Consider the following 24,942-nt stretch of genomic DNA (forward strand, 5'->3'; position numbering starts at 1 on the left):
TACTCTTCCCCCAGCCAAATCTAAGCCAAATGGGGAAGGGTGCTGTGTTGCTAGGAATCAGAGATGTCTGGAGGAGCTGGTCCTGCAAGCCTTACTCCTGTGAGCAGCCATGCTCAAAGCACTCTTTGTGGCTTCCATTCGCCCCCCGTCCCAGAGTCGGAGGGGAAGGGTGGCTGCCCTAGGATCACATTAGCTGGATAGGGGCTGCTCACATAAGTCAGGGATCCCAGGACTAGGCTACAGCTTCAGATGCAACAAGTAGGCTTAAGAGCAAAACCCCTTGAGGTATCAGGGCAGTAATTCTAATGGTAATTTTGAACTGTTTTTGTCTGTCTAACATTCCTTTTTAATCCCCATCCTGCCTGCCCCTTCCTTATGTAGGGTTACTTTAGTGATCCTTGGAATGTTTTTGACTTCCTCATCGTAATTGGCAGCATTATAGACGTCATTCTCAGTGAAACTAATGTGAGTATTACTCTACCCTCCCCAGGATACCACCACCTCCTCCTCCTCTGCTGTTCCTTCTCTCTTTCTCTCTTTCTTTCTCTCTTTTTTTTTTTCTCTGGTTTTTTTCCCTCTAGTCATGCTTTTCTTGAACTTGCCGTCGTCCTTCTCCTTCTCCCAGGGAAAAAAAAAGGAGGGGGGGAAATGCCTCCTTCTTTTTCACTTGTCATAGCTCGCCCCAAGGCTGTGACTGGTGAAAGCGCACAGAGTTTGGGGTGTGTGTGCTTTTTTTTCCCTCCAAAAGGTAGACATGCTTGAGTGTAACTTTCTGACTAACCAGGCTTTTGTTGATACCCTCCATCATGTGAAACGTTACAGAGGTTTGAGCAACCAATACTGTAGAGTGGTAAGAGACTATTTAATATGCCCACGTAACCTCTTTCTTTTCTTATTTTTTTCCTCTTCTCTCCCTCTTTCATGCTTTTTTTGTTTTGTTTTGTTTTTTATTTTATTTTATTTTACTTTTTACTTTTTCCCCTCTTTTCTCCCTTTCCCTCTCTCTCTCCCTCCTCTCTCTCTCTCTCTCTCTCTCTCTCTCTCTCATTCTTTCTTTATCTTCCTTTCTCTCTCTTTCTCTTTCCTTGGCTTCCCTGCCACATGCAGCACTATTTCTGTGATGCATGGAATACATTTGACGCCTTGATTGTTGTGGGTAGCATTGTTGATATAGCAATCACCGAGGTGAACGTAAGTAGCTGGCGTCTGTCCATGATCGTGCCTGCTCTAACATTCATTTGTCTTTCCCGGGTTCTTTTTTTTTTTCCTACTCCTTCCTCCTTTCTTTTGAGTTTGTTTTCAGAGATTTTTGTTTAGTTTTGAAGCTCTCTCTTTTTTTGTTTGTTTGTTTTGTTTTCTTTTTATTCTCTTTTAATTTTTGGAACGACTTAAAGGACTTTTTGACTGTTGCATCATTTTCTTCCCTTCATAATCCACCTGGCATGAATTAAACTGTATAGCAGGAAAAGTGATGGGAAACGTGGAGTGTAAATGAAAAAGCTATTTGTTCCATGGGAAGCTGCTAGAATAGTCCCAGGCCAGCACTTTGGTCTACCCAGTGTTATGCTGTGCTTCCCATGGCAGTTCAATACTCTCCACCCCACAGAGATCTAAAGGTCAGTTCTTTCGAGGTGGAACTGCGGGAACCAAACCAGGAATCCTTCCTGTGCCTCCTCACCCAGGCTTCCTCCAAAAGAAATAGAGACCAAATCATCTCTGTTTAGAGGAACCTGCTCCTAATGGTCAGTTTCTAATTTGAAAAAAGGTAGATAAAATTAAAACAAAACAGGAAGCCCAAAGAAAAACAAAGTGCCAGAGTTTCAACCCAGGTTTTTGGGTTTGCAGCCTGGTTTGCTCCATCTCACAAATTCCACCAGCACAATTGACACTGATTGGCCCCACTGGTGCCCATCTCAGCAGACAGGTGAAGGACTGAATGAGCCATGGAGACTGAAATGAGCAGCTGGTGTTCAAGGAATAAATCACATCAGGGAAACTTTTTCCTCTCTTTTTTTGGAGGTGGATGGATATAGAATTACAGGATAAATAGACAAAGGACAGGCAGGAAGCACACAGATTCCCAAAAGAAAGACTACAAAGGACCCACTGGGTTTATGAGCATGGACAAAAATTGCACTGCAAAATCCAGCTTAGTGAGGCCAGGAAAATAGAAAGATTGAAAGAAAATTGCTGTAAATACGTTAATGAAGAGCAAATCAATCATGAATTTGCAAAATGATGTGGCTGTTGAATAAACATTCCAGCTTGGAATTGTTGTGTACTGTAGAGGCAATCCATTGTAAGCAGAAAAGTGACAGCATAGTTTTCACTCAGTGCTGTGTTTAGGAAAAAATGTAGGCAACATTTTGAAGAAATCAAAATGCCTTAATTTGAACTTTCCAAACAAAATGTTTTCATACCTTGGTTCTAGTTTAATTTCTGTTCAACTTCATTGTTTTTTAATTCTGAAACAGGGACATTTATCCAAGTCGTAATATTTTGATTTAGAATAAATGAAATACTTTATTTGACACTAGTCTATTTTCTTTGTCTTTTGAGAGAATAGAAAATAGTTCCTAATTGAAAATGAATTTTTATTTTACATCTCTTAAACGTCCTACTTTCTGGACACAAAAAATTGCTTGCAACATTTCCCCCAGAATGTTGTAAACAATTTTGGTTATTCTTTTACTAAAGAGATATTAGAGTTGGGCTGACTTTGTAGAGGGAAGTTACAATGACCAGCAGGCTGAAGTTGTTAATTTTAAAGAATGAAATTAAAACCTTTTTTATGCCATACTTTTCACAAGAAAACTAAATGGGGAACCTGGCAATAGCCTTGAGATCATGGAAGAGTTCAATTCTTATCCATAGAGGCAGAACTGTACATGGTAACTGAGGAAATAAGTACAGTTAACTGGAGATGAATTATGCTAAACATCAACAAGACTTTCGTGACTGATGTATTTGAATCCGTACAAAAGTCTTCCAAGCAGAAAGGAGGGAAATCCTTGTGCTTTGATAAATAAATGGAGGTCCATCATAGTCAGAAACCCTGTACTGGAGGGAAAATCTAATGGATCCTTTTGAAGAAATTCACAGTAATTTCCTGTAAATTAAAGAACTTTTTACGTCATGGTTTAAGACGCTTTGATGTACATCTCATTAAACTTTAGTTATCTGAGAGGAAGACAGATAGTCACCCAGGCTTCCTCTTAGAGTTAGTGGAGACAAACACACACCTCCCCAGGCCAACTGGTGCCTCCCTGTACATGTCTATGACAGGGGAAATGAATTGCTCTTTGGAGGTGCCCATCCAGTGACTGGAGAGTGTCTAGGATTCTTAGGTTTGTCTAGACACCCAGCTCTCAGAAGCTAAATTTAAGCAGGATAAATTGCATTCATTCTCAGCATGTTGTCAAGAAGGTCACACTGCTGCTAATTGTGCCGTGTTCAGATCTTCAGTCTCCAGGGCTATCCATACTGGTGTGTTTAATTACCACTGACAAGGCTCCCTCTCTTTTCCATTCCCTGTCTAAATTCAAGTTCATGTCAGCCAAGGCCCAGAATCCAGTTTTTGGTCACAGAAGTCTATGAAAACTGAGGATGTGCTTCTGTCCAAACAGCCATCACCTGTCTTAGTTGAGGAGGCAGCAGGATCGGCCCTGACTCCTTTAGTTAGGGTTATGAACAGCATTTCATGATGGTCCCTCTGTTTCCTCTAAAGAATCGTTTCCTTCTATACAGTTTTTACAGATTTCTGCACACGTCTTTTTGTTACCTGGCATGTTTAAATCTTCTCTTTTTATCTAGGCAAGTCCTTTGCTACTAGTTTCTAATGTTTGTTACTAAAAACTTGCACAATCTTTTGATGCACTCATAAATGAGCAGCAGCTATGGATGGAGTTTGTTCTGAAATGTTCTGAAATCCCATTGCACTTATAACCCTTATTGAATAAGAGAATGTTTTGTATGTTGGTTTGTCCTGTCGGATTCCCTTCCTGCTAGCAGCTCTTGATATGTTACATCTGTAGCAGATGGGCTTTGGAAGTAGCAGCCCGTCTTGGACAGACAGTTGTCACCTTCCCAAGCAGTATGAGGCAGTTTATCAGATACAATTCTCCCCTTCTCCTCAGGAGCTTGTTGCTTTCTTGCTGTTTGTGGGTTTGAACAAACCCAGCCTTGTGTTTCTGTACACTGTCTTGTCTTGTTCCGAGAGACCTGGAGTCTGAAAAAGAAAGAAAAAATAAACCCTAAAACACCAATAAACTCCACTAATTGGAGATGTTTAGCCTGGTCAGGTGCAGGTAAGATGTTTCTGCCCAACTCCTTAGAAGCTGAAGAATGTTTGTGGTAGGGTCTTGGAAGGTGCTGCTCTTGGAGCTAAGGGACAGTTTTCACTGTGGTCAGTTAAGGAAGATGGAGAAACCTGGAACAGGTCAGTTTGACGTGTGGCCATAGAGATGTAAGCCTGAAATCTCTGTGAGGTTCGCCAGACGTTTGCACTCAGGGGAAGCATACCCAGCACGTGCTGAGCTGCGATAGCTGTAGTTGTGGTGGGAACCCTGATTGACAAGATCCACAGTATACGTGTAGGTATGCGCTTGCATCTATTTGTGCAGTTCCCCATGCTCTGTTTTTTCCTTTTGACAATTATTTTTGCTTCTTGAAAAGGAATTTCCCAGACCAAAACCTTCATTAAGATATATGTGAGTGTGCATGGGTGGGTCTTGTGTGTGCACCCCATTGGTCATAGTATATGTTCCTGAATGTGTTTGGGTGCCTGTGTATGGGCTACAAATCCATGGGAGAGTGTACAGACACGAATCTGGGGGGGAAGAGAGTGTGTATGCAAGCATACGTATTTCATACGTATTTGTGTTGCGAATGGTTGTTAATGGAGACACATGGGTTGTTGTGTATGTAACTGAGTCTGTGAACCCATTTTCTGAGCCAATGTGGCTATCTTACTGTGCAAGTTTGATCTGCTTACGGGTGGGTGTTTATATCTGAGAGTTTCCTGTATGCAGGCATGTTCATCTGCATGCCTGTGGGTGAGTGTACACTTGCATGTCAAGCTCAGCATATTTTTGTTAGCATGGCTGTGCATTTGAAAATAGTGAGAAGGCATGTACTCGTGAGGTAGGCCCCCAGGTTGCCTTCAGTATTTCTGAGGCGTTTAGGAAGCCTCCACTTCAAACACCTCCATGGTGTGGAGATGTGTCAAGTGGTAAGTCCAATTGCATCACGTTAGGCCCACTTGCTTACTGCAACTTGGGAACATCTCCCAAGTCCCCCCAACCAGCTCCACAGACACATGGAGATGCATCTCACGCAACTGAGTAAGTGCAAAGGGCACAGGACAGGTTAAAATCTGGTGGGTTTGAAAACTTCAGAGTGGCACACTTTCTGCCAAATTCACTTTTAAATTGCCTTACTTTCAAGCTGCGTTTTCAGAGCTTTGCTTCTCAGTGTTAGGCAAGTAACTTCCTAGCCACAAAATGAAGATTTCTTCAAAATTTTCTGGAAATATTCAGTGATTCTATTTGGGGCCACTCTTAAGCCACTTCTTAAAGTAACTAAAGACAGAGGGGAGGATGTTTTAATCTGCTATTAAAAAAAAAGAATTTCCAAGGCAGAGACCACATCTACCATGTGTCAACTCTCTTTAAGTGCTAAGACCAAGAATGACTTTTGGGGAATACGATGAGAGATGGTGTAATATATGGGGCCTGGGAGGTAGGGCCTGTGGGTTGTATTCCTTGGACTTTGACTAGATCCCTATACCTCAGTCTCCCCATCAGTAAATTGGACTTTGTTATTATTCCCTATGTTAAGAAAGCATTGTCATTAGTGTTTACAAAACACGTCAAGTTCCTTAGAAGAAAACATTAAGGTGGTAAAAATTATTACTATCTATTATAATAATAATAATAGGAAAGAAAATGTTATAGGAGTTGAATAAAAGCCAAGAAATTTGCAATATGTCATCCCAGAAGTAGCCCCAGGCACAGGCTTGCATTTCCTTCCTTTCCACATCAGCAGACACAGCCTGGAGTTGAGTGCTGTGAAGCTGCCTGCCTGCCTGCCTGCTGTCCCCTCCTCCAGGCAAAGAAAGTTGCTCATTTCTATTTGTTGTGCTGTATCAAAGGGGGAAATCAAGTTTGATTTGTGCCCTGTGCTATGGTGCCCAAAGTGATGAAAGAAAAACAGCCAGACCCTGAGTCACTGAGAAAGGCTCCTTTTTCCTTCACCTTTTCCCCTGCCGGTGTCAGACCAAAGATTCGCTGTGGCTGAGTCTTTGTTTGCCACCAAAGCGATGCTCATAGCAGTGCCCACTGAGCTGGATGAGTCCCCGTGGCCTGCCGAGAGGTTGGCCCATCCAGCTGCAGTGGGCAGTTCACAGCATGCAGATGTGAGAGACTTACGGAGGCATGTTCAGGTGGGAGCATGTGTGTCTACAGAGCATTGGCGTAGGTGCAGCGGGGATGTTGTGTGTTTGATTCTGTCTGTCTGTCTTGAAAGGATGTTGGGGAGGGAGGGTTTGTGCCTACCTGTGAGCCTGTCGCCGTGGGCTTCTGCCGGTGCCTCTGAGCGTGTCTGCATGTGCAGGTACCTCTGTGTTCGTCACCTGTGCCTGGGAGTGCATGAGGATGACTGAGCAAAACCATCTGGACTAGTATCCATCCCGCTTGTTCTACTCAGTGACCATACTTGCGTGTCTGAGTGTGTCTGTGAACACTGCAGGAGGTACAGAGGAGGAGGAGAAGGTACCTGTGACAGGTACGCAATGCGATACAGCAGATGTGATGAGCCAGGGGGGTGTGCATGGATACGAGATGAGAACTATCAGAGATAGGGAATAGGTGACTTGCGGGCTGTTGTGAAATAATGGAATATTTCCCTGCGTAAGTTGCCCTCCTGTTGTAGCAGTACATGTTTTTCTAAGAGTGAGCATTGTGACTGGTCTGAGGGTTGATGGAAAGGGTGTTTTTTTAATGGGAGAGGTGGCAGGAGAAGAAAACAGGAATGTACAATGTTGTGTGTGATCTGATCCATGGTGGCATCTGGGAGGCATAGGACCTGGGTGCTTCAGGAAGTAGCACCCCTGTGAAGAAGGTTGGAGAAACCCAAAACCCATCTTGCTGTATTCCTACCCCTAGAAAACATTGGTCAGGTCTGCTGTGCCCAGGCCTGCTGGGTAGCGGTTTGCCGTTTGTCTATCAGATATTCAGGAGAGCTGAGTACTTTATGTCTTGCACTTCTGAAAAGTTTTCCAAATTCTGGTAGGAATTTGGTCAGCAGAGGGTTGCAGCTTGGTTGATTCCTGAGTACTGGTGCAGTGAGGCCAGAGAGATACCAAAGCATTCAGCTCCCAAGAATACTTGGAGACCTGTGCGGTGACTTCTCCTTTAGCCTTTTTTATTTCTGAAGTAAAGCAGCTCAAGCTTAAACCAGGCGCATGGGGCCTTACAGTCATCTTGCTTTTGGTGTCAAGAGGCTTCATATGATTTGTCATGGGCTCCTGCTCCCATTCTTTGGAATATCTGACAGCTTATACTCAAGTCTCCCTCTCACCTTCTGCACTTCTCCCTTTTAACCCACCCCCCGCCTTTCTTCCTTTTCTCCCTTGCTTTCCTCTCCCTCGTCTCCAGCCACACTAAACCTCACAAGTTCATTTTCACCCTCAATCGATGTGTCTGAAGGCAGAGAACCAGTGGCTTAAATCCTGCAGTCCTTATTCAGGCAGAACTGCCCCAGGGCATTTCGCCTGTGCAAGGACTGGAGCGGTCGGCCCCTGCAACACAGTCCTATACACACACCCCACCGCAATGGGAGTAAGGATCGGTGGAAGGACGACATACATCTAGCCTGCACCTCAGTTGGGACTGGCATTCATCTCTGTTGCTGCGTCTGTCTGTCTGTCTTTCTGTCTCTGCCTGTCTGTTTCTCTCCGCTTCCATGCCCTTTGCTGCTCAGATTTTGGCCGTCAGCTGCCACTGGGCACAAATCTTTGCAATTCCTAGAACTTGCAAGTTCATTTACCCAAACCTTCTGGAAGAGGCAGAAAACATCTCCCTCCCTCTCTCCTTCTCTCTCTCTCTTTCTCAAATGCCGTCTGGGTAGCAGAGGCCTCCAAATTACGTAGCAAAGGGCTGGAGAAGCACAGTGGCTTCTTTTGACATCTTGTGTTGTCATACCCTTACTGCTGCCATCCTAGAAGTTATATGTAGTCCTGAGCTATCCCTGTGTGCGTGTATATGTATGTATATATGACTTGTTTTCTTTTTGGAAAAACTACTGATAAAATTGATGTGGGGGTGGATTTAGTTTGCTTTTTTTAATATCTAGTGGTGTTTTTATCGCTGGAATAATCCGGGTAACACACCACGGTGGCCCCAACTTCTGTATGTAGGAAGCCACGTTGAAGCATGGTTGTGAGCTGAGGCGGTGGCAAATGCTAATAAACAAGTGCTTTATTTTGCCTTTGATGAACCTCAGGAGAGCTGCCTTCAACTCTTCCTCAAATTAGGCTTAGATCGATTTGAATTTGATCACCTCCCATGCTTAATCAACAATTCTAGTGCATGTTTTTGACCCTGTGTTGGTGAGAAAGAAGTATGATAAAGACTATCTGACTACAACCATGTTTGAACAGGGTTATTTTGTTTCTATTTATGCATATTTTTGTCATGAAGATGGGGCCTCTTTTTTTTCTCTTTTGGCTTAAAAATGTTGGTATTCTGAGTGCATTTTCAGAGTTCATAATATGATTTGCCCTTTCAAAGAGGTGATTTTGGTAACTGCACAACTTTTTCTATAAGGAAGTCTGTAAGAAATACAGGCAAACACAAAAAGAAAGTACGCATTTTTTGCAGAAAAGGGGATAGTAAATGGAAATTACTCTTTCCTGAGTTTACCCGAGTAGAGCTGTTACTGATGACTAGCAATATTAGCACCATAAGAAGAAAACATGTAGTTTCCATGGGGAAAACTACTTTGAAAGACTCTCCATAGTACCCATTTTTGAGGAAATACCTCAATATTGTGATTTCCACAAAACTACTTGTTGTACTTGGCTTCTGACATTATTCCAGGTGCATGGAATAATCAGAACGTATTTTAATGCAGGGGAGATTTAAGAGCAGCATAAAAATAAATTTGCCGTACTGGATAAATATAACCACACACATACTAGTCAATTAAAATATGAGAAACTGAAGATAAAGAATCCAGATGAACAAATTCTTAAAAGCTGATTGTAAAAGCAGTAAAAAGAAAGTTAGATTCTTAAAAGCTAATTGTAAAAACAGTAAAAAGAAAGTTAGATTCTTAAAAGCTAATTGTAAAAACAGTAAAAAGAAAGTTAGATAGCCCTATAGCTGTAAGACTTGATGCACAAACCTGTCTGGAGTCCTTCTGAGTGAAAATGTTTAGAGCTCTCTTTAAAATGGTGCGGCACAGTGTCTCATTGACTGCACTGAGGAGTGGATCACACTTTTAATTACTGCAGGCTTTCACATACCCAAAACCTCGTTGGGTTTTAAGGCTTTTAGGGAAGGAGTCCTGATTTCTTATTTGACCATAGATTATTGTTACAGTAACAATAATAGCTAATAGCAGGAACACGAAGTACCACAGGCCTTGTCCTGTGTTGGTTTGATGGTAAAAAAAGTGTGTGGCAAGTACATTTCAGTACAAAGAGCTCTTTAAAAAGCTACATCCAGATTTTCTGACCAGTATTTAACTTTTCTTGTCATTTTTCTATTACATCACTTTAAAAAAAAAGCTACAATATTCTGGCATCAACATTTGTGATATTATACAGTTATATTTCATTTTCCTTTTAATGCCAATATGTTTTTCCACAAAGCTAGTTAAAACGCTCAAAAGAAAAAATAATAAAAAACATTAGAACTACCCCAAGCTGGTTGTATTTTCCATTGGCTTGCTAGCCACGATGAATCATTCCTTTTGCCTAGCAGAAGTTTTTTTTAACTTTCCCTGAAATCCAGTAGAGATTGTATGTTTATATGAGTCCATAGAAAATCTCTGATTCCTCAGATCGTCTCTTTAATATATTAAGGTTAATTAACAATAGCTCCCCAAGCATCATTAAGTTAGATGGTCAAAAAGGTGCTTGGGTGAGTTCAAATCCAGCTAGTTCTGTCATCTAAGGCAATTCCTTGAAGCAGTGTAACATGTTTTCTGCCATTTAATTCTCCTTTTTCTAAGACCTACTTTGTTTAGAATGCCCAAGGAATTTTCCAGAGTTGCTGTTCTCCACACGCAGATTGCGGTAATAAAGGGTGCACAATCCCCTGTATTTCACTCGTTCAGTTTTGCTGTAAAAGCTTCTGTTCTTCATCCAAATTACAAGAGCTTTTAATATCGGTCCTCCAAGACCTCATTGCGTGCACCCTCTTACTATTGTGCATATTTAGAGATCTGCTAACTGGTTCCAGATTGCACTGCCAGTTGCAATGAAAGCAATGAAGGTGACAGAAGAAGGGAAAACACACACAAGTATTTTACTTGTTTTCCTCTTTAACTTTCTCTTCTTCCCCATCTTCTTATCCCATCACTTTCTCCAAATTTTGCTGAAATCCTGGGTAGCAGAGGTCATGTTTCCCATTCCCAGGAGCACTAGGAGTAGTTTTCAGCAAGGCAGTAATTAGTTCCCCTCTACCTACTGTGTCAGTGATATTTCCTGTCTGTCTTCAGCCAAGACACCATCAGTCCAGGGGAAAGGCTGTTCCCCGTTGTGAAGGTTTTTGTGCCAGGCACTCGACAGCAGTTCAGCATGGTGATGGCTGCCATTTTGCAAATCCAAAGGCACAGACTAACAGGAATTTTTGAGGTTCCCATTAAGTAAAGACCTGTTTGTGGGGTTTTTGCCGGTAGGCAAGAGAATGTGGCCTCCCACCCAGATTTGTAATCAAAGGTAAACATACATAAACTAATTTTACCTTTTCTAATATAGTCAATATAGTAGCATCCTCATTTAGCTCCTGCCCCGCTTCCTCTGCCCACATATGTACAAGCCAGGCGAACACAAGGGGTTTTTTTTATTTCTCACTAGACAACTGTTTTTAAAATGGCTGTGCTCTTACCTTCCTTCACTGGTCTGTTCTTTGTGGAGACTGTCTGGCACAACATGCCAACAAAATGACTTCTGCTTCATATATCTTCCTAGACATCTGTTAAATGGGACCCATTCTCAGCTGCATCCAGATGACCTAGCTGTAGAGACTGGATTGCTGCTCATGGTCAGCTGATTGATAGCCAAAAATGTGGCTCTGTCTCTAATTGCTAGTACAGTTGACAATGTTGCAGAGTAATGAGACATCCCAGCTGGTCACATCCCAGTCGTTCTCTCAAAATCCACTTTTAAACTCAGAGATACCAGTCAGCAGTGCTGTCTGCTGAGCCTTGTCTGAGTGACTGGGAGAAAATCTGCTTCACCCAAAGCCAGATCAAGTGACATCTTTTCCTAAGCTGAACAGATATGAAGGCAAAGATGCCTCAGCAGTAAAGAAATATTTGTTAATAGAAAGGCACTAAAACAAATTGATTTTTAGAGCTAGGGATTTTGAAGCTCAACTGTTTGCCCAGACTTGAACATAGTATATCACACACAGTGAGCATTACATATCATCCAAACTATCCCTACTGTTTTTTTTTAACCAAAGAATTCATCAAATGAATAATCATTTATTCTTGGAAAGAGGTGTAGAGCAAAAATCTGTTGCTCAGTACCTTTGTAACAGCTACCTGCAGTCTCCACATGACCACCTCTAACGTGCTCTGATAATGCCTGTGATTGGCATTTCCAATCCCAGAATGGCTCTCAGGCTTTATTGTATCCCATATTAACATACAGAAATCCAGTATGACTCTGTAGGCTATTTTCTTCTAGGAAACATTCTGCATCAACATTAAATAACTTTCTAATTTAAAAGGCAATGAAAAGAGACAGCCTGGGAATTAAATACTAACTGCTACAAATCTCAAATGAAAATGGTCCATAACTCTCTTTGGGCTGCTGGTATCTCTGGCTACCCTCCCTTGAGCAGAGATTCATTACCCAAAAGCAACAGGGACTGCTAGTTCACCTGTACCTACTGTCTCTTGCAATCCACAGTCCTGTTGCATTTGAATGAAGGTGAATTGGGTTTTCTCCTGTTTTCAATGGCACGTGCAGTTTCTTGCAGCACCTTCATCAAAGCATAAGATGGCTCATTCATCTTCACCCGGTCCCAGAGCCTTTGGGCTTGCCAAAGGAAGGATCCTGGCAACACTACATGCAGAATCTTTGAGCTGGTAGACTGCCTGCCTTCCTCCCTGGGAAAACCTGCTCACTATCTAGTCTCCACCTGGCTCCATTAGTCCCCAGAAGAGTTACCATGCTGAGGAGTGGGTATTTTGCTGCAGACCACAGGCCTGCTTCTGACCTTAACACCACCAGTGTAATTCCCCATCAGTTATACAGGGGTTGCAAAGGTGCTACTGAAGCTTCCTTCCGGATTCACGTTCTCCTGCCAACCACATCACAGTAAACCCTTCATACTGAGCTCCCAGCAAACCTTTTCACAGATGGAGCCCTACAAAGTCCAGAGGTCTCCAGCCACCTTTCTGCCCTAGGTAGGTGAGGCTGCCCAGAGAAAACCCACTAACACCAATACACAGAGGGCACCAAGTTTCAATCTGTTCTCCATTTTTCCTTCTTCCTTATCCTTTTCCCACACCATGGAGTCCTATCAGCTAATTAATAAGTAATTAACAAATAGCTGTAGAAGTGCTCAAACACTCAGTGCACTGAAGACAAGCACAGCCATGACAGAAGAAGGACATGCTTCTGGGAGTTTGCTTAATTCCTCAAATCATCAGCCCCCAGGGAAGATGAAGCCAGTAGATGTTACTCACCCCCTCAGTACTAATGGAGTATTGCAAGGTGTTGGAGACAAGGAAAGCTTCTGCCTACCCATGGCTCAGGAAATTCATCTTAGAGAACTCTGCTGCCATTACCCTTTCCAAGACAGGCTGTGGGATGGTACAAGAAATAGAAGAATCTATACCTTATACAGCACACAACAGCATGTCTTTAAAGTAACCAAGACTGGTATGAATGCTTTGAACAGTCTCTTTCTTCTTTTTCATTTCAAGATCAAAATCAGTGGCATGGTCTTAGTACACAAGAACCTTAGCAGGCCAAGCCGCATCAGAGACCATCTCTCTACTTGCAGTCCTCCAGAGCAGCTGTGCTTTCACAACACTGCTACAGATAAGAAGTCAAGATGATGGATTTATTTGGGTGTTTGGGATGGGAGAACCTGGATGTGAAAAGAACTGTCATTTGGAATGAGTCAAAACCAGAGACAGGCTGTGCTCCTTTTGGAAAACCAGCCCCACAGATTTCCCTCCCTCCATCCCTCCCAGACAATGAAAAAAAAAAAAGAAAAGAGAATAATGACCAATGTAGGAGAGAACATAAATCTTCCTAAAGAGGTGGAGGGAAAAGACGACTGCCCTTTTCAGCACAGTGATAAATACACTGCTGGGTTTGGTGTTTAAAAGCCATATTAACTCTGCCATAGGAAAGGCAGTGAGGCACATTGGACTACTTAGGAACAGCAATGAAGAAACCATTGGCATGGATGGTAATACAGCTGAGGAAAGCTGGAGACCTGGGAACTCTAAATGTTCACACTTGCTCTCTCTCCGTCTTGCTCAGTGGTCTGGTCCGTTCCCAGGGTCATCCCTCTCAGTCTGCTCTGGGCTGGGACAGCCTGATTACCTCCTTTGGGAGCCCTTGGCCTGAGGATCAAGAATTGGTCAAGTGAAAAGGCAAGTTGAATGAAAAAAGTCCACTCTGTCAGGCATGGCTTCTGGCAGAGGTGTGCAAATCAGCAAAACCTCTCCTCAGCTGATAACTCAAACCGGAAAATCCTTGAAGTCACTCCACCTGTAAAACAAAAGTAAAAGGTCCTGCACACAAGTAGCCTTTCAACATTTATTTTCATGGCTCAGTTTATCTTCAGAGCCCTCCTATCCAGATGTTCTAGGGCTTTTTTTGGCTACCTGTCCCACAAAACACAAATAATAGAACACAGGCAAGCTGCACCTGCCTCTCTGAGTCAGACCAGTACTTGTACTGAAGATGAGCACTACCCCTCTGATAGTGTTTAATATCTGCTTGTTTCTCAGGAGCCCCCCAGGCTTGATTACCATAAGAGTTGAACTCATCATTTACCCAGAGCTAATGAGAAGGATTATTAAAACATCCTGAAAATTAAGAATGATTTGCATAGACATACTTTATCAATTGTTCTGCTTTTCTGAAAGTCATGGGAAAAAATAGAGCTTTCAGCTGTGTAAAAAGTGACTCTTTCATTAACTGTCCAGTAATTGTCAATCTAGGGTAATCTGCATAACCAAATTAAAGCAATTGACTTTCCTTATATTTACCTTAAGCACTTGGAACCATAAGATTACTGTCTGACAATTTCATGGAGATATATATATATGAAATTAATTAATAAGCTATTTAAATTGGTATGATTTGCATATTTGAAGCTAATTAGAAAAGCAAGCTCTAGAATTTCAAAATCTTAGAATACATAGGAAATGAAGGAAAAAAAACTGTTAGCTGCAGGACTCATTTGCTTCAAAAGTTACCTTGACCTTATTAACTGTATTCAAAATAAGCTTTTGTTGCATATGGATAGGCTAATATTTCCCCCGACGTCTGAGATCATGTGGAAGCTATGTGAAGTATAAATGCATATATATTGCGTTTGTATGAGCTGTCACTTTATGTCTGTTGACCCACATGAGTTAGTGCAGGCAGAAACATAATGGCAAACTTCACTGGAGGTGTCACATTTTTCCTAATTCCCCTTATTGCACCAAATAAAATTTTAATTCTCTAGTGCAAGAGATTTCAGTCTCTTCTGCAGAGCTATCTGAGGATTAGCATGTTACATTGCACTGGAACAACTCGGGGCTTTTTCCAGGGAAATCAGCAAGGTGTTCACCATTTGCCCCAGTAAAAGCAGCATCATGCACCTTTAGTCCCTCTTTTCCTGTAAGGTGGTGCCCTTTTCTAACAGGCACTAAAACCAAACCTCAATTTATGAAAATTATCCAAAAAAATTCTGGTGCTTCACCCAGGTTAGAATTATAGGAAGGCTTGATTTTTTTGTTTCGCAAAAGCTCCTTGCAACTGTAACATTTTTTTCTGGTTTAAAATAGAATAAAAATTAAAAATTGCAAAATTTTCAGTGAAAGATCATTCCAACCGAAATAATTGAGGAAATCAAAACATTTGCTTAAGTAAAAACAGTTTAGTCCAGGATTGATTTTTTTTCATAGTTATATAACATTTCTAATTGAAATGAAAACTCAAATTGAAAAGCGCAAGGAGAAAATGTGAGATTTCAATCTTACATTTCTTAAATGCTTTTTTCAAAATTGACATGTTTCTACAGAACATTTCACTTTCAGCATCAGCATTCTTCTAATGGAAAATATTTTTGTAGAAAAAAAATAATTCTGGCTAGTTTTATTCAAAATATTCCCAGAAATTCTCAAAGAACTGCACACTTAATGGAAGAATGCAGAGTTTGAGCAGCTTGCCTGGCTTTTTTTTTTTTTTTTCCTGCTAATAATTTGATTTCACCATAAGGTTGTGGGAATTGAGAATTATGTCATCTGCAATCCAGTAGTATTCCCTGTCAGAGAAATACCAGATACGTTTCTGCCTGGTCTTATAATAACTTCACAGACTTTGGTGGCAGGTGGATTGTCTCTAGAGGTCTTGTGATTAAAACCGCACGCAGCAGTGGCAGACAGATGACTCTGGAGGGGGTTGTGGTAACACCCCAGTGTAATGGCAGGCTATTACCTGCCAGCAGCCAGGTTGATTTGAAACCCTGACTTTTTCCAGCTCTCCACAAAGACTTGTGTTAGTCAGACAGCCTCCTGAGGTCACTTCAGACTTTTGACACTACAAACTCCAAAAAAGTCTAGTGGCATTTCTTTTATCATGTCTCCATCGCACAGATAACTTCTAAATCTCTTTTTTTCCTATACCCTGGTAAATTCCTGTTCTTCTTGAAGCTCATGTCCTTGCAGATCCCTTCTCAGCTTGCGTGCGACCCACAAGTGTAAAAGAAAAATCTCTAGAACAGTAGTGTTGTTGGCCTGCAGTTGCCCTATTTGTGCCCTTTACATCCAGTCAGGATGAAAGTGGCCAAGCAGCTGAAACAGCCCTTCAGTTCTTTCTCACTCCCTGTAGCAGCAAAATCAAATCACTGTTGCTTGTCAGGTATCCCTTAATGAAACTGCTTTTAATTCCCCTCAAAATCTTATCTATGTTTGTACAATGAGTTCATTTCCCCAGAATGTCTCTTTCCACCCTTCATTTTGTGTCCAAGAAGGTCACAGATGCAGTATGGCTAAAGTAGGCAGGACTCTTGGAGGACCTCTAGACACAAAGAACTTGAGCTAGAAAAGACCAATATCCTAGAACTGCAAAGGAGCTACACAGCACTGCAGCCTCCTCAGGTGAACCCTACAGTGCAGATTCTCAGAGGCATCCTTCCTGCAGTGAGCAGACAAAAGCAAGAAGTGAACATCTGTCACCCCCTTCCTCATGGGGGAATGCTAACAGACCAATGGACAAGTTTCCAACAGATACGGCATCTTCATGGGTAACTTTTCATTCTCCAAATGTCAACAGCAATCAAGGAAACGTCTTAGCAGACATCCATCACCAACAACCAACTACTGCAAGTGCTCTCCTAACAGCTTTGTCCACAGGCCATATTCTCCTCAGTGGAGAAATGCCATTATAGATTGTTTGTCACAAAAGGCAACATAAGCATCTGGCCATTTGTTTTCTTGAGAAATATGAAGATACTCTGTCATATCATGGTGCCAAAGTCTCAAACACAGATTTCCTCTCATGTCTTCAAACCTAGGGCTACCAGGCAAAATTAGAAGGCTGCCATTGTACCACTGCATTGACTGAGAGAACTCTGACTAACAAAGCAACAATAACAATGTGCATTCGGTGGCTTAAATGTTCCCCAGATCAAGCCAGGCCAAAGTTCTCCACAACATGAAGGCTGGATTCTGTCTTGCAAAAAGAGATTCCTCCCTACGAAAGGAAGAAGTCTTATTAGAAAGTAAATAAACTATCAGCAAGGAAGTTTTACTCCTCAAACGTGAGGAAAAAAATCAGTCTGGACTTCCTAGCAAAGACTGGATCCTCTGAAGGAGCTGAAGTCATCATCTTCAGTGTGTCCTGTGGTGTGAAAAAATTACTGCCATCAACAGTGCTGGTAATGGGAATGCCACCTGCCTGTACCGTCATCTCAGTGGTAGTCAGGCTTCTACAACTACTGAAACATACTTAGCCAGCAGTCAAGAAACCTCCTTGGATATATTGATTAAATATATTCTGTACTAACCTAATGGAGCTCCCCTTCAGGCATTTCTAGGTGCTGCTTCTCTGCATAGCCACTATAGTTGTCAGCAGACCAGCCAAAAACCCCAGGGAACTCAAACCTCTCAACACGGTCCTGCATCTCCAGTGTCCCACAGGGATGAGGTGGGATTGATATCTCTTCTCAGGATTTTTCTACTGAAACTTTCATTTGAATCTATTTTATTAACACACCTTCTTGGTTTTTTCCAAATCTTTATCTATTCAAAAGATATTCTAAGCCACGGATATTTCAAGGGGCTTTGATATTACCATGACAGTACAAAGTCTTTAGTCTTTTTGCTCATATTTTTGCTCCTGTCTTTACAGCTCTGAAGAGCCAAGTCACCCCTTCTCAGAAGTTCAGAATGGATTACATTACAGCATAAACATCGTATGATATTTACTGTTATGTATTGAAACATTGAAACTGGTTCTCCTGGAGTGCAAATCTTATCCTCTCCTAGCTTCCAAAGCATTCACGCTATAAACAGGATTTGGAAACCCATAAACACAACCTGTTAAAAACTATTTCCTTGACTTGATGGCAAGACCAGGCACCAAATTTGATATGTGAGTCAGTATGGAGGTTCAGAAGACTCTGATGCTCCCTGTACCCATCTGGAGGTGGTATGTTCTTTGCAAATAGCCGCCAGTAAGCCTCACTCCCACCTACCTAGGTGGAGCACAATTAGCAGGAACACAGTACTATCAGTTACCTTATTCGGTGCTGTGGTCTCTGAGATTTTAAGTATCTCTCCATTGAATAAACCTGTCTTCTTTCCCAGAGACCTCCTTACCTGGGATCCTGAATTCATGATGGGCATAAGCTGTGCCTTTCACTTTTGTGCCTGTAGGGGCTTTGAGGACGCACACAGTTTAGCAGCAGCTCGAGCAATGTGTCTGTTTAAAATGTTGGTGCTCTGGTACACACTGAACACAGTTAAAATTAGATATATGCAGGCAACAATATTCTGAGGAGCTTTTCAGACATGCTTCAGGGATCCCTTAGTCTTTATCCTACTGAATCTTTACTTTGGCTTCTAGAACCTGCTTTTCTGTTTCTTGACCTCTTCTGTTCCTTAGCATGTCTATTACCTTTTTTAATATGGTGACATCAAGAGGGGAAAAAAAAAAAGAAGAAGAAATGGCCCAAGCGGTTTCATTACACTCATCCCCATTGAGTGTCTTTACACCGGCGCATCCTGCCTCAGATATTTCTCTTCCCACTCTTAGCCTGCAGGTTCCCTTCTACATCACTCTTAATATGCCCCTGGACTTGTTTGTGATTTATACTTCAGGTCCCTTTTCTCTATGATGGAAATTGCGCAGAGCATCATGTCTTGACTGATCTCACTGTTATTTCTGTTGCCCTTTTTCATTCAGTTATGTGCATGCTACTGGTGCCCCAAATGACAAGAGCAGGGTAGAATACTTGAAGTTCCTTTGCAGGTTAGGCCACACGCAGGGGAAGAGATGACTGCAAGTAAAACAGAGTACAGCCAAAGCTGCCTTCTGTTAAGTGGTGTAGCTTCTCCAGAAGCTCCTTCAAAGACATTAAACAGATGAGGATTTGCTTTTGTACATTGTTCTGAGATTTGTAGAAATGAAATTCTGTCCGCTTCAGATAGGCATTAGACACTGGCTTTAATTCCAAGTACCTATCACCATGCCTCCATCCCTGTGAAATGATCTGACTACTATGTTCTCAGGTACCGGGTGCCTGTCCTTGTCCTAAAATTGGCATGCCCCCATCACTTGCAAGGTTGAAGATTCTCAGAAAATCTAGCAATAGCGCTCCCAGCTTTACAGTTAGGAATGGCCACACTTCAAAGTCCCAGTAACGGGTTCTCAAGATACCTGTGCTCAGGTCCATATGGTGACTTTTTGGCACAGGTGGAAAATGGTAAGACTTGGCTCCTCTCTCAAACATTTGTGGATATCAGAAAATCTATTCAGCAACCTGCAGCTGGGGGTTGATTTCTCCCTCATATACTCATACACAAAATACTGTATGCACAAGCGTATCGGGTACCTTAGCCCACAGTGCTACAGTTTGTACACATACCACCTGCCAGCGTTAACAGGAACTTTCCTGTGCTGCTTTTGAGCCTTTACTGTAGGTAGTGATATAATTTGCTACATGTTTGACCCTATCTTAAAACACAGGCCAGTTAGGTCAGGGAATAAGAGAGGAGTAAGTCAACCTCTACTTCACTTCCTTAGCAGTGCCAAAGATACTCAGAATCTTTGGTTTCTAGTCTTTCAACGTGATGCCAACTCCTCTCAGTTGAGCATCCCGTATCAACAGTGCCTTATGTAGTCATATCCTTTTATACAGATTTTTTTTACTCTTACATTACTATTATCTGCACTTTCTGATTAAATATTAACAATATCAAAATGACAATTAAGGTATAATATTCCACAGTAACTTACAAGGCTCCTTCAGCCAGTCAGTCACAGATGCACCAACACTGTCAGCCACGAAGGATGGAGAATCCTGAAAGGTGCTGAAAATTTTTGGGCTTCCTTCAGTTAGTTTGAAGGGGCTTTGTACCTCCTACCAGGAATGCAGCAACTAGCAGAATAGAAGGGTCCTTCTATTGTTAGAAAAGATGATTTGCAAAACTAGAAAGAGGAAGGGGGATGGGACAGAGAAACTCTTTGCTGGAAAGGAGATGTTTGCCCTGCAACACAAAATCAAAATCTATGCCTGGTCTGTAAGAAATGTCTGTATGGACACCACTCCTTTATTTGGTATTTAAGCCAATTTTTGCCTGTATGTGATCTGAAAAGAAAACACAAGAGCAAATATATGAAAGAGGAGGATAAAAGCAATGAAAGCTGACACTACTAAACCAATGAGTTAACCCAAAAGACTATTATATGATTAGGTGTACCTTGGGTTTTTAATTGTTCTCATTTGCCTATATCACCCAATAGGCTGTGCATCCAAACTACAGTTTTTATTTAGGTAATACAATGCCAGTTTGGTTACTGCAGTGTCCTTGGAGAGCAGGAGCATACTGCAGGAGCCCTCCATGGCACTAGAGGTGAATTCTACCATTGGCAGAAGAAGAAATACATCAGTGTCAGCTTTGCTAATATAGTCACAGGAAGTAATGACAGACAGGTTTGGCATATGGGGCACACGGTAGAGGTTAGGCCTGAAGGATTATGTTACTATTGAACTGAAGGACTCCCGATAAAGCTGGTTTTATTTAATTTTCAATTATGCTTCTTATACCTACGGGTATTTGAAGCCTTGGGTGTTTTTTAGAATTGCTCTCAGTATTGCAAATGGCCCCAGAAGTTAATCAAGGAATGCCAGGCAGAGTGTTTGCAGCAACTAGACTCTTCCAGGCATGACCAGGGCTCAGCTCAGCTCATCTTGGCCTCCAAGGACATCCATTGGGTCCCTGGAGCTTTGCTGTGAGGTGGGTGAAGGTATAGCAAGCTAACCAGCTTTACCAACCCACTTTCCACAGCTGGCGGTGGGTGTTGTAGGGTTGCCAAGAGCCAATTAGACTGTCCCAACCCATTGTCTTAGTAACAACAATGTTATCACCCAGAACTATGTGTAAGGGAATGGGGATATATAAATAGAAAGTGTTGTTTTAGCACTGGGATATTATGGGTTTACAAATCAGACTAATGATGCACTAGAAGCTGGCTGGTCCCTGTGCAGACATGGCCTGGATCCGAGTTTGGGAGCTAAATCAGCCCCTGTATTGAACTTGATAGTAGTAATACAAGAAACATTTTAACAATATCAGTACCTCCACTGCCTTGATGCCAGGATGTCTAGCACTCAGGAGATACCGGGTGCAATTCACATGTGGTGGTAGTGGATACGGTTTACATGAAATTCAGTGGGAGTTGTACCTACTTCTGCCATGGCCAGCTTTGATCCTGGACATCCTAGGGAATAAGCCCAGCCTCTTGTGCATTTCTTTCAAACTCCCTTTTGCCCTCTTCTGCCATTTTGTTGCTCCTGTGTTAGCCAAGACCTAGTTTACTAGGGCTCTTGATTGGAGACTTATTACAGCTTATTTCTGTCTGCCTTTCTTTAAAGCCAGCTGAACATACCCAATGCTCTTCCTCTATGGTAAGACCGAAAATACAGACCACCCTCCCAGCTTCTGTGACACTCTTTCTAACACACTCCTTTATTCTCTTCCCGTGATCACGAGTTCTCTCTCCAAGCCCAGCCTAGTTATTTGTGCATGAAGCTGCCATGTTGTGTATTGATGTGAGTCTGGTGTTCACATGAGCTGTGAATATGCTGCACATGTGTATTTCTTGTGCATCCTGAGCTTTCCGTTGGTCAAGTTAACTGTTGTTCTGCCTTCTAATGACTCACCAAGAGAGAACTAGACCTGGTAAGATTTCTTGTTAGCAACAAACTATGTCACTATCAATGTGATGCTGAATGAGTTTGCAATGTGACTTCATGTCCAAGCCTCCAGACTAGAAAGGATTGGGACCCTGAAGTTCCTCTTCAATGACGTGATTCACCATAACATTTGAGTTCGTACTTTGCACAAAAAAGGGTAAGTCGTGCAATGGTGCACACAAACTCTGCTGCCTTGGTGGACAAGGCAGTTCCCACATCAGCCTAACAGAGTTGCAGTAACTCCATTCTCTTAATTGCCACTTTGCAGAACCTCCCTCCTCTGTCAAGGATACGCCTTCAAAAAGCTGGATTAAAGCCAGGAGAAAGCAAGCAAGGCTACTCAAGCACCGGCTAATCAGTAGCCACCTAGTCTTAAAATGACCGTAATCTGCCGAGGCATCACTGAGTGTTTTTGGCTAAGTGGTTTGATGTCAGCAAATTGCAGATTTGTGTCAGGGAGGAATTTGTTCTATTTTATCCACTGCTTAGACTTTGCCTACTCCAGGACCCCAGGAGGACAGGGATAATTTTCTGCCTACAGCAGCTGCCTCCTCTCAGCAAGGAAAGACGAAGGAATGCTAAAACTTCTGTCCAGACCCATGTCCCAACTTGCTGCCATCCAAAGGGCCAAGCCGACAAGAGCAGCAGCAGGTAGAATAAGAAAACACTTTTTTTTTTTGGTCACAATCACAGCAGTACTGCTGTCCACACAACTTTTAAATTTGGACCTCAACTCTCTTTTGGTTGGTATTAGCTTCTTAGAGAAAGTGGAAGAGAGGCCATAGGACTTCTGTAGGATTGGGAGAGCTGTGTGACCTCACAGTTAGCCCTCTGGGACTGTAGTGCTGAGAGTATTGAATGCCACGATTTTCAATTTCTTGGAGGCCACATTCCCTCCTTCACCTCAGAGCAATTCCCTCTGATTCACTGAAGCCCCCAGCCTGTTGCCCAAGTCAGAAAACAAGAATGATGTGAGATGGAGGAAGCACTCAGGCTTTGCCTTGACACAGCCTGTTTCTCTAATCTTTTTCACCTGGTTACTGCACGGGCAGCAAGCGTCAGCCTTTGCTGCAGACTGGAGGAAGCCACCCAAAATATCCACTGGTGATTCACCACAGATAGACAGACAAACTGCAGCTGGGGTGCAATCCTGAACTATTGCACATAGCACTGTGCTTTCTGTGCGAGCGGGATTCACACACACTAGCAAGCAGCTATGGCCCCTGTGTGCCCCCATGGCTGCGCTGCAGGAGCTGGGGCACGGACCCAGCCGGGGGCCGACAGAGCTGAGCGCCAATCTGCTCATCCTGGGTTGGAAACAGGAGCACACACAGCGCACAGGTACATGTCCTCATCTGGACATTTAATCCCAGAAACGTATATCCAGGCGGTTCCCGTGCCTTGGGTTTTATCAGGAGCAGACAAGACAAGCAGCTGCTGTTTTCACTGCCCGGTGACAGGAAATCCAAAGGGTCTGTTCTCTCTTGGTTTACACAGTGGTGAGTAGTTAACAGCGGGGGTGATCTGCACTGTTTCTGCCTCCTAAATGTTGCTCTTTCGGTGGTGTTCAGACTCAAACTGCAGTCTTTGCAGCCTGGGTGGGGACAGAGAGGGGGTTTCTGTGCACTTCTTTGCTCCACTGCAGGTCAAGTGCTAGGGTGACAGTGTTATCTCCCCCTGTGACAGGAGGTCACATTCCCACAGTGCTGCTAGTGGAAGCCACCAGCTCCACAGGCTTTGCACAGTATTTTAGGGGGTTAACGAACTGGGAAACACAGCATTTTCTGTGCTTTGCCTCCCCTCAAGCTAGGCAGCGGGTCCTCCGCCGAGGCCCAGGTAAGCCTGCCGCCGCAGCAGCGCTCAGATGGATGTGGCCTTCACACGTGTGAAGGCTGAGGAACGTCAGAGCTGGTTACAGGCCCAGGGGAAAATGCTTAGGGACAAAGCAGATGCTGTGAGAAAAAAACAGGCCAGAAGAAAGACTATTTTAAAATACTGCACGCTTGAACAGTAGCAGTGAAGCCAAAATAAAATGTTTTTTAAAAAAAAAAAAACACCAAAAAAAAAGGCAGCACGCAGACTGTGGGAAATACAAAGGGGTCATGAGAAATGCGAAAGGCCTGAACACAGAGCAGCGGGAGCAAGCGACCACGGCCCAGCCCCCAGAAGCACGGCCATGGCGGCGCAGGGACAGCGAGGCTGCCAGCAGTGCCGGTGACGCCAGCAGCTGGGCAGGGGGCAGCGCACGCCATGTCCCCGCAGGGTTTCGCACCCTGGAGCAGACCTGGGACCTGCTACTGTTTCCCAGCAGAACAAGCGGCACGTGGCTGATGCCCGACATCAGATTCACCAGAACTGCTGGCTGAGGCACTTGCTGGGGTAAAACATAGCAGACAGGTGAAAAGAAAAAGTATCTTTCTCCTCCAGTACAATGTCAAAGGAGAATTGCATCTTTCCAATGTGAGGAGGAGATGTAATGGAGGGGTTTATAGCATAACATATCCCTAATCCCCAAGAGTCCAGGCAACCTGAAGGGAAAGGCTGATGGCCTCGAGAGCCCCCATAGAGTAGCCTCACCACCATGGGAGAGAGGGCAGGCTTGACTGGCCTCGGCCCATCCCTGGGGTGCCAGGGCAGTGCAAGCCCAGGGAGCGGTACCAGGACAAGGAACAGTGCAGTGAGCTCTCGGCATAGCGTCCTCTGTGGCCCAGGGCCCCTGTTCCTCCCATGCTGTTGTAACTCCTGCCTCTGTGCCAATGGCTTCCAGAACGCAGAGGAAAACTCTCGCATCTCAATCACCTTCTTCCGACTCTTCCGCGTGATGCGTCTCGTGAAGCTCCTGAGCCGAGGGGAGGGCATCCGGACACTGCTTTGGACCTTCATCAAGTCCTTCCAGGTATTCCTTCACTTATCTCTAAGACCTAACACTTTTTTTTTCCCCCTTGGTGGCCCCTCGGGGAGGGGTTTCACCCAAGTGCCTGAGCTCAAAGGCTGCTGGTCAGAGCTGTGTGCACCAGTGACACGTGGCACGAATGAGACTCAAGTAAATGGG

General features: G+C 43.3%; 1 protein-coding gene across 1 annotated transcript in view; it reads left to right on the forward strand.

Moving 5' to 3' along the window:
• CACNA1C (calcium voltage-gated channel subunit alpha1 C) overlaps window positions 1-24,942 on the forward strand; it is a 457,514-nt gene that overhangs the window by 400,347 nt on the left and 32,225 nt on the right. The window contains exons 30-33 of the mRNA XM_076341467.1: window positions 382-465; window positions 1,108-1,191; window positions 21,570-21,602; window positions 24,658-24,786. Of these exons, the coding sequence (XP_076197582.1) occupies window positions 382-465; window positions 1,108-1,191; window positions 21,570-21,602; window positions 24,658-24,786 (330 nt within the window). The remainder of the gene's footprint in view (window positions 1-381; window positions 466-1,107; window positions 1,192-21,569; window positions 21,603-24,657; window positions 24,787-24,942) is intronic.

The sequence above is a fragment of the Aptenodytes patagonicus genome, chromosome 1 (genome assembly GCF_965638725.1).
Source record: "Aptenodytes patagonicus chromosome 1, bAptPat1.pri.cur, whole genome shotgun sequence".
In the NCBI taxonomy this organism is placed as follows: Eukaryota; Metazoa; Chordata; class Aves; order Sphenisciformes; family Spheniscidae; genus Aptenodytes; species Aptenodytes patagonicus.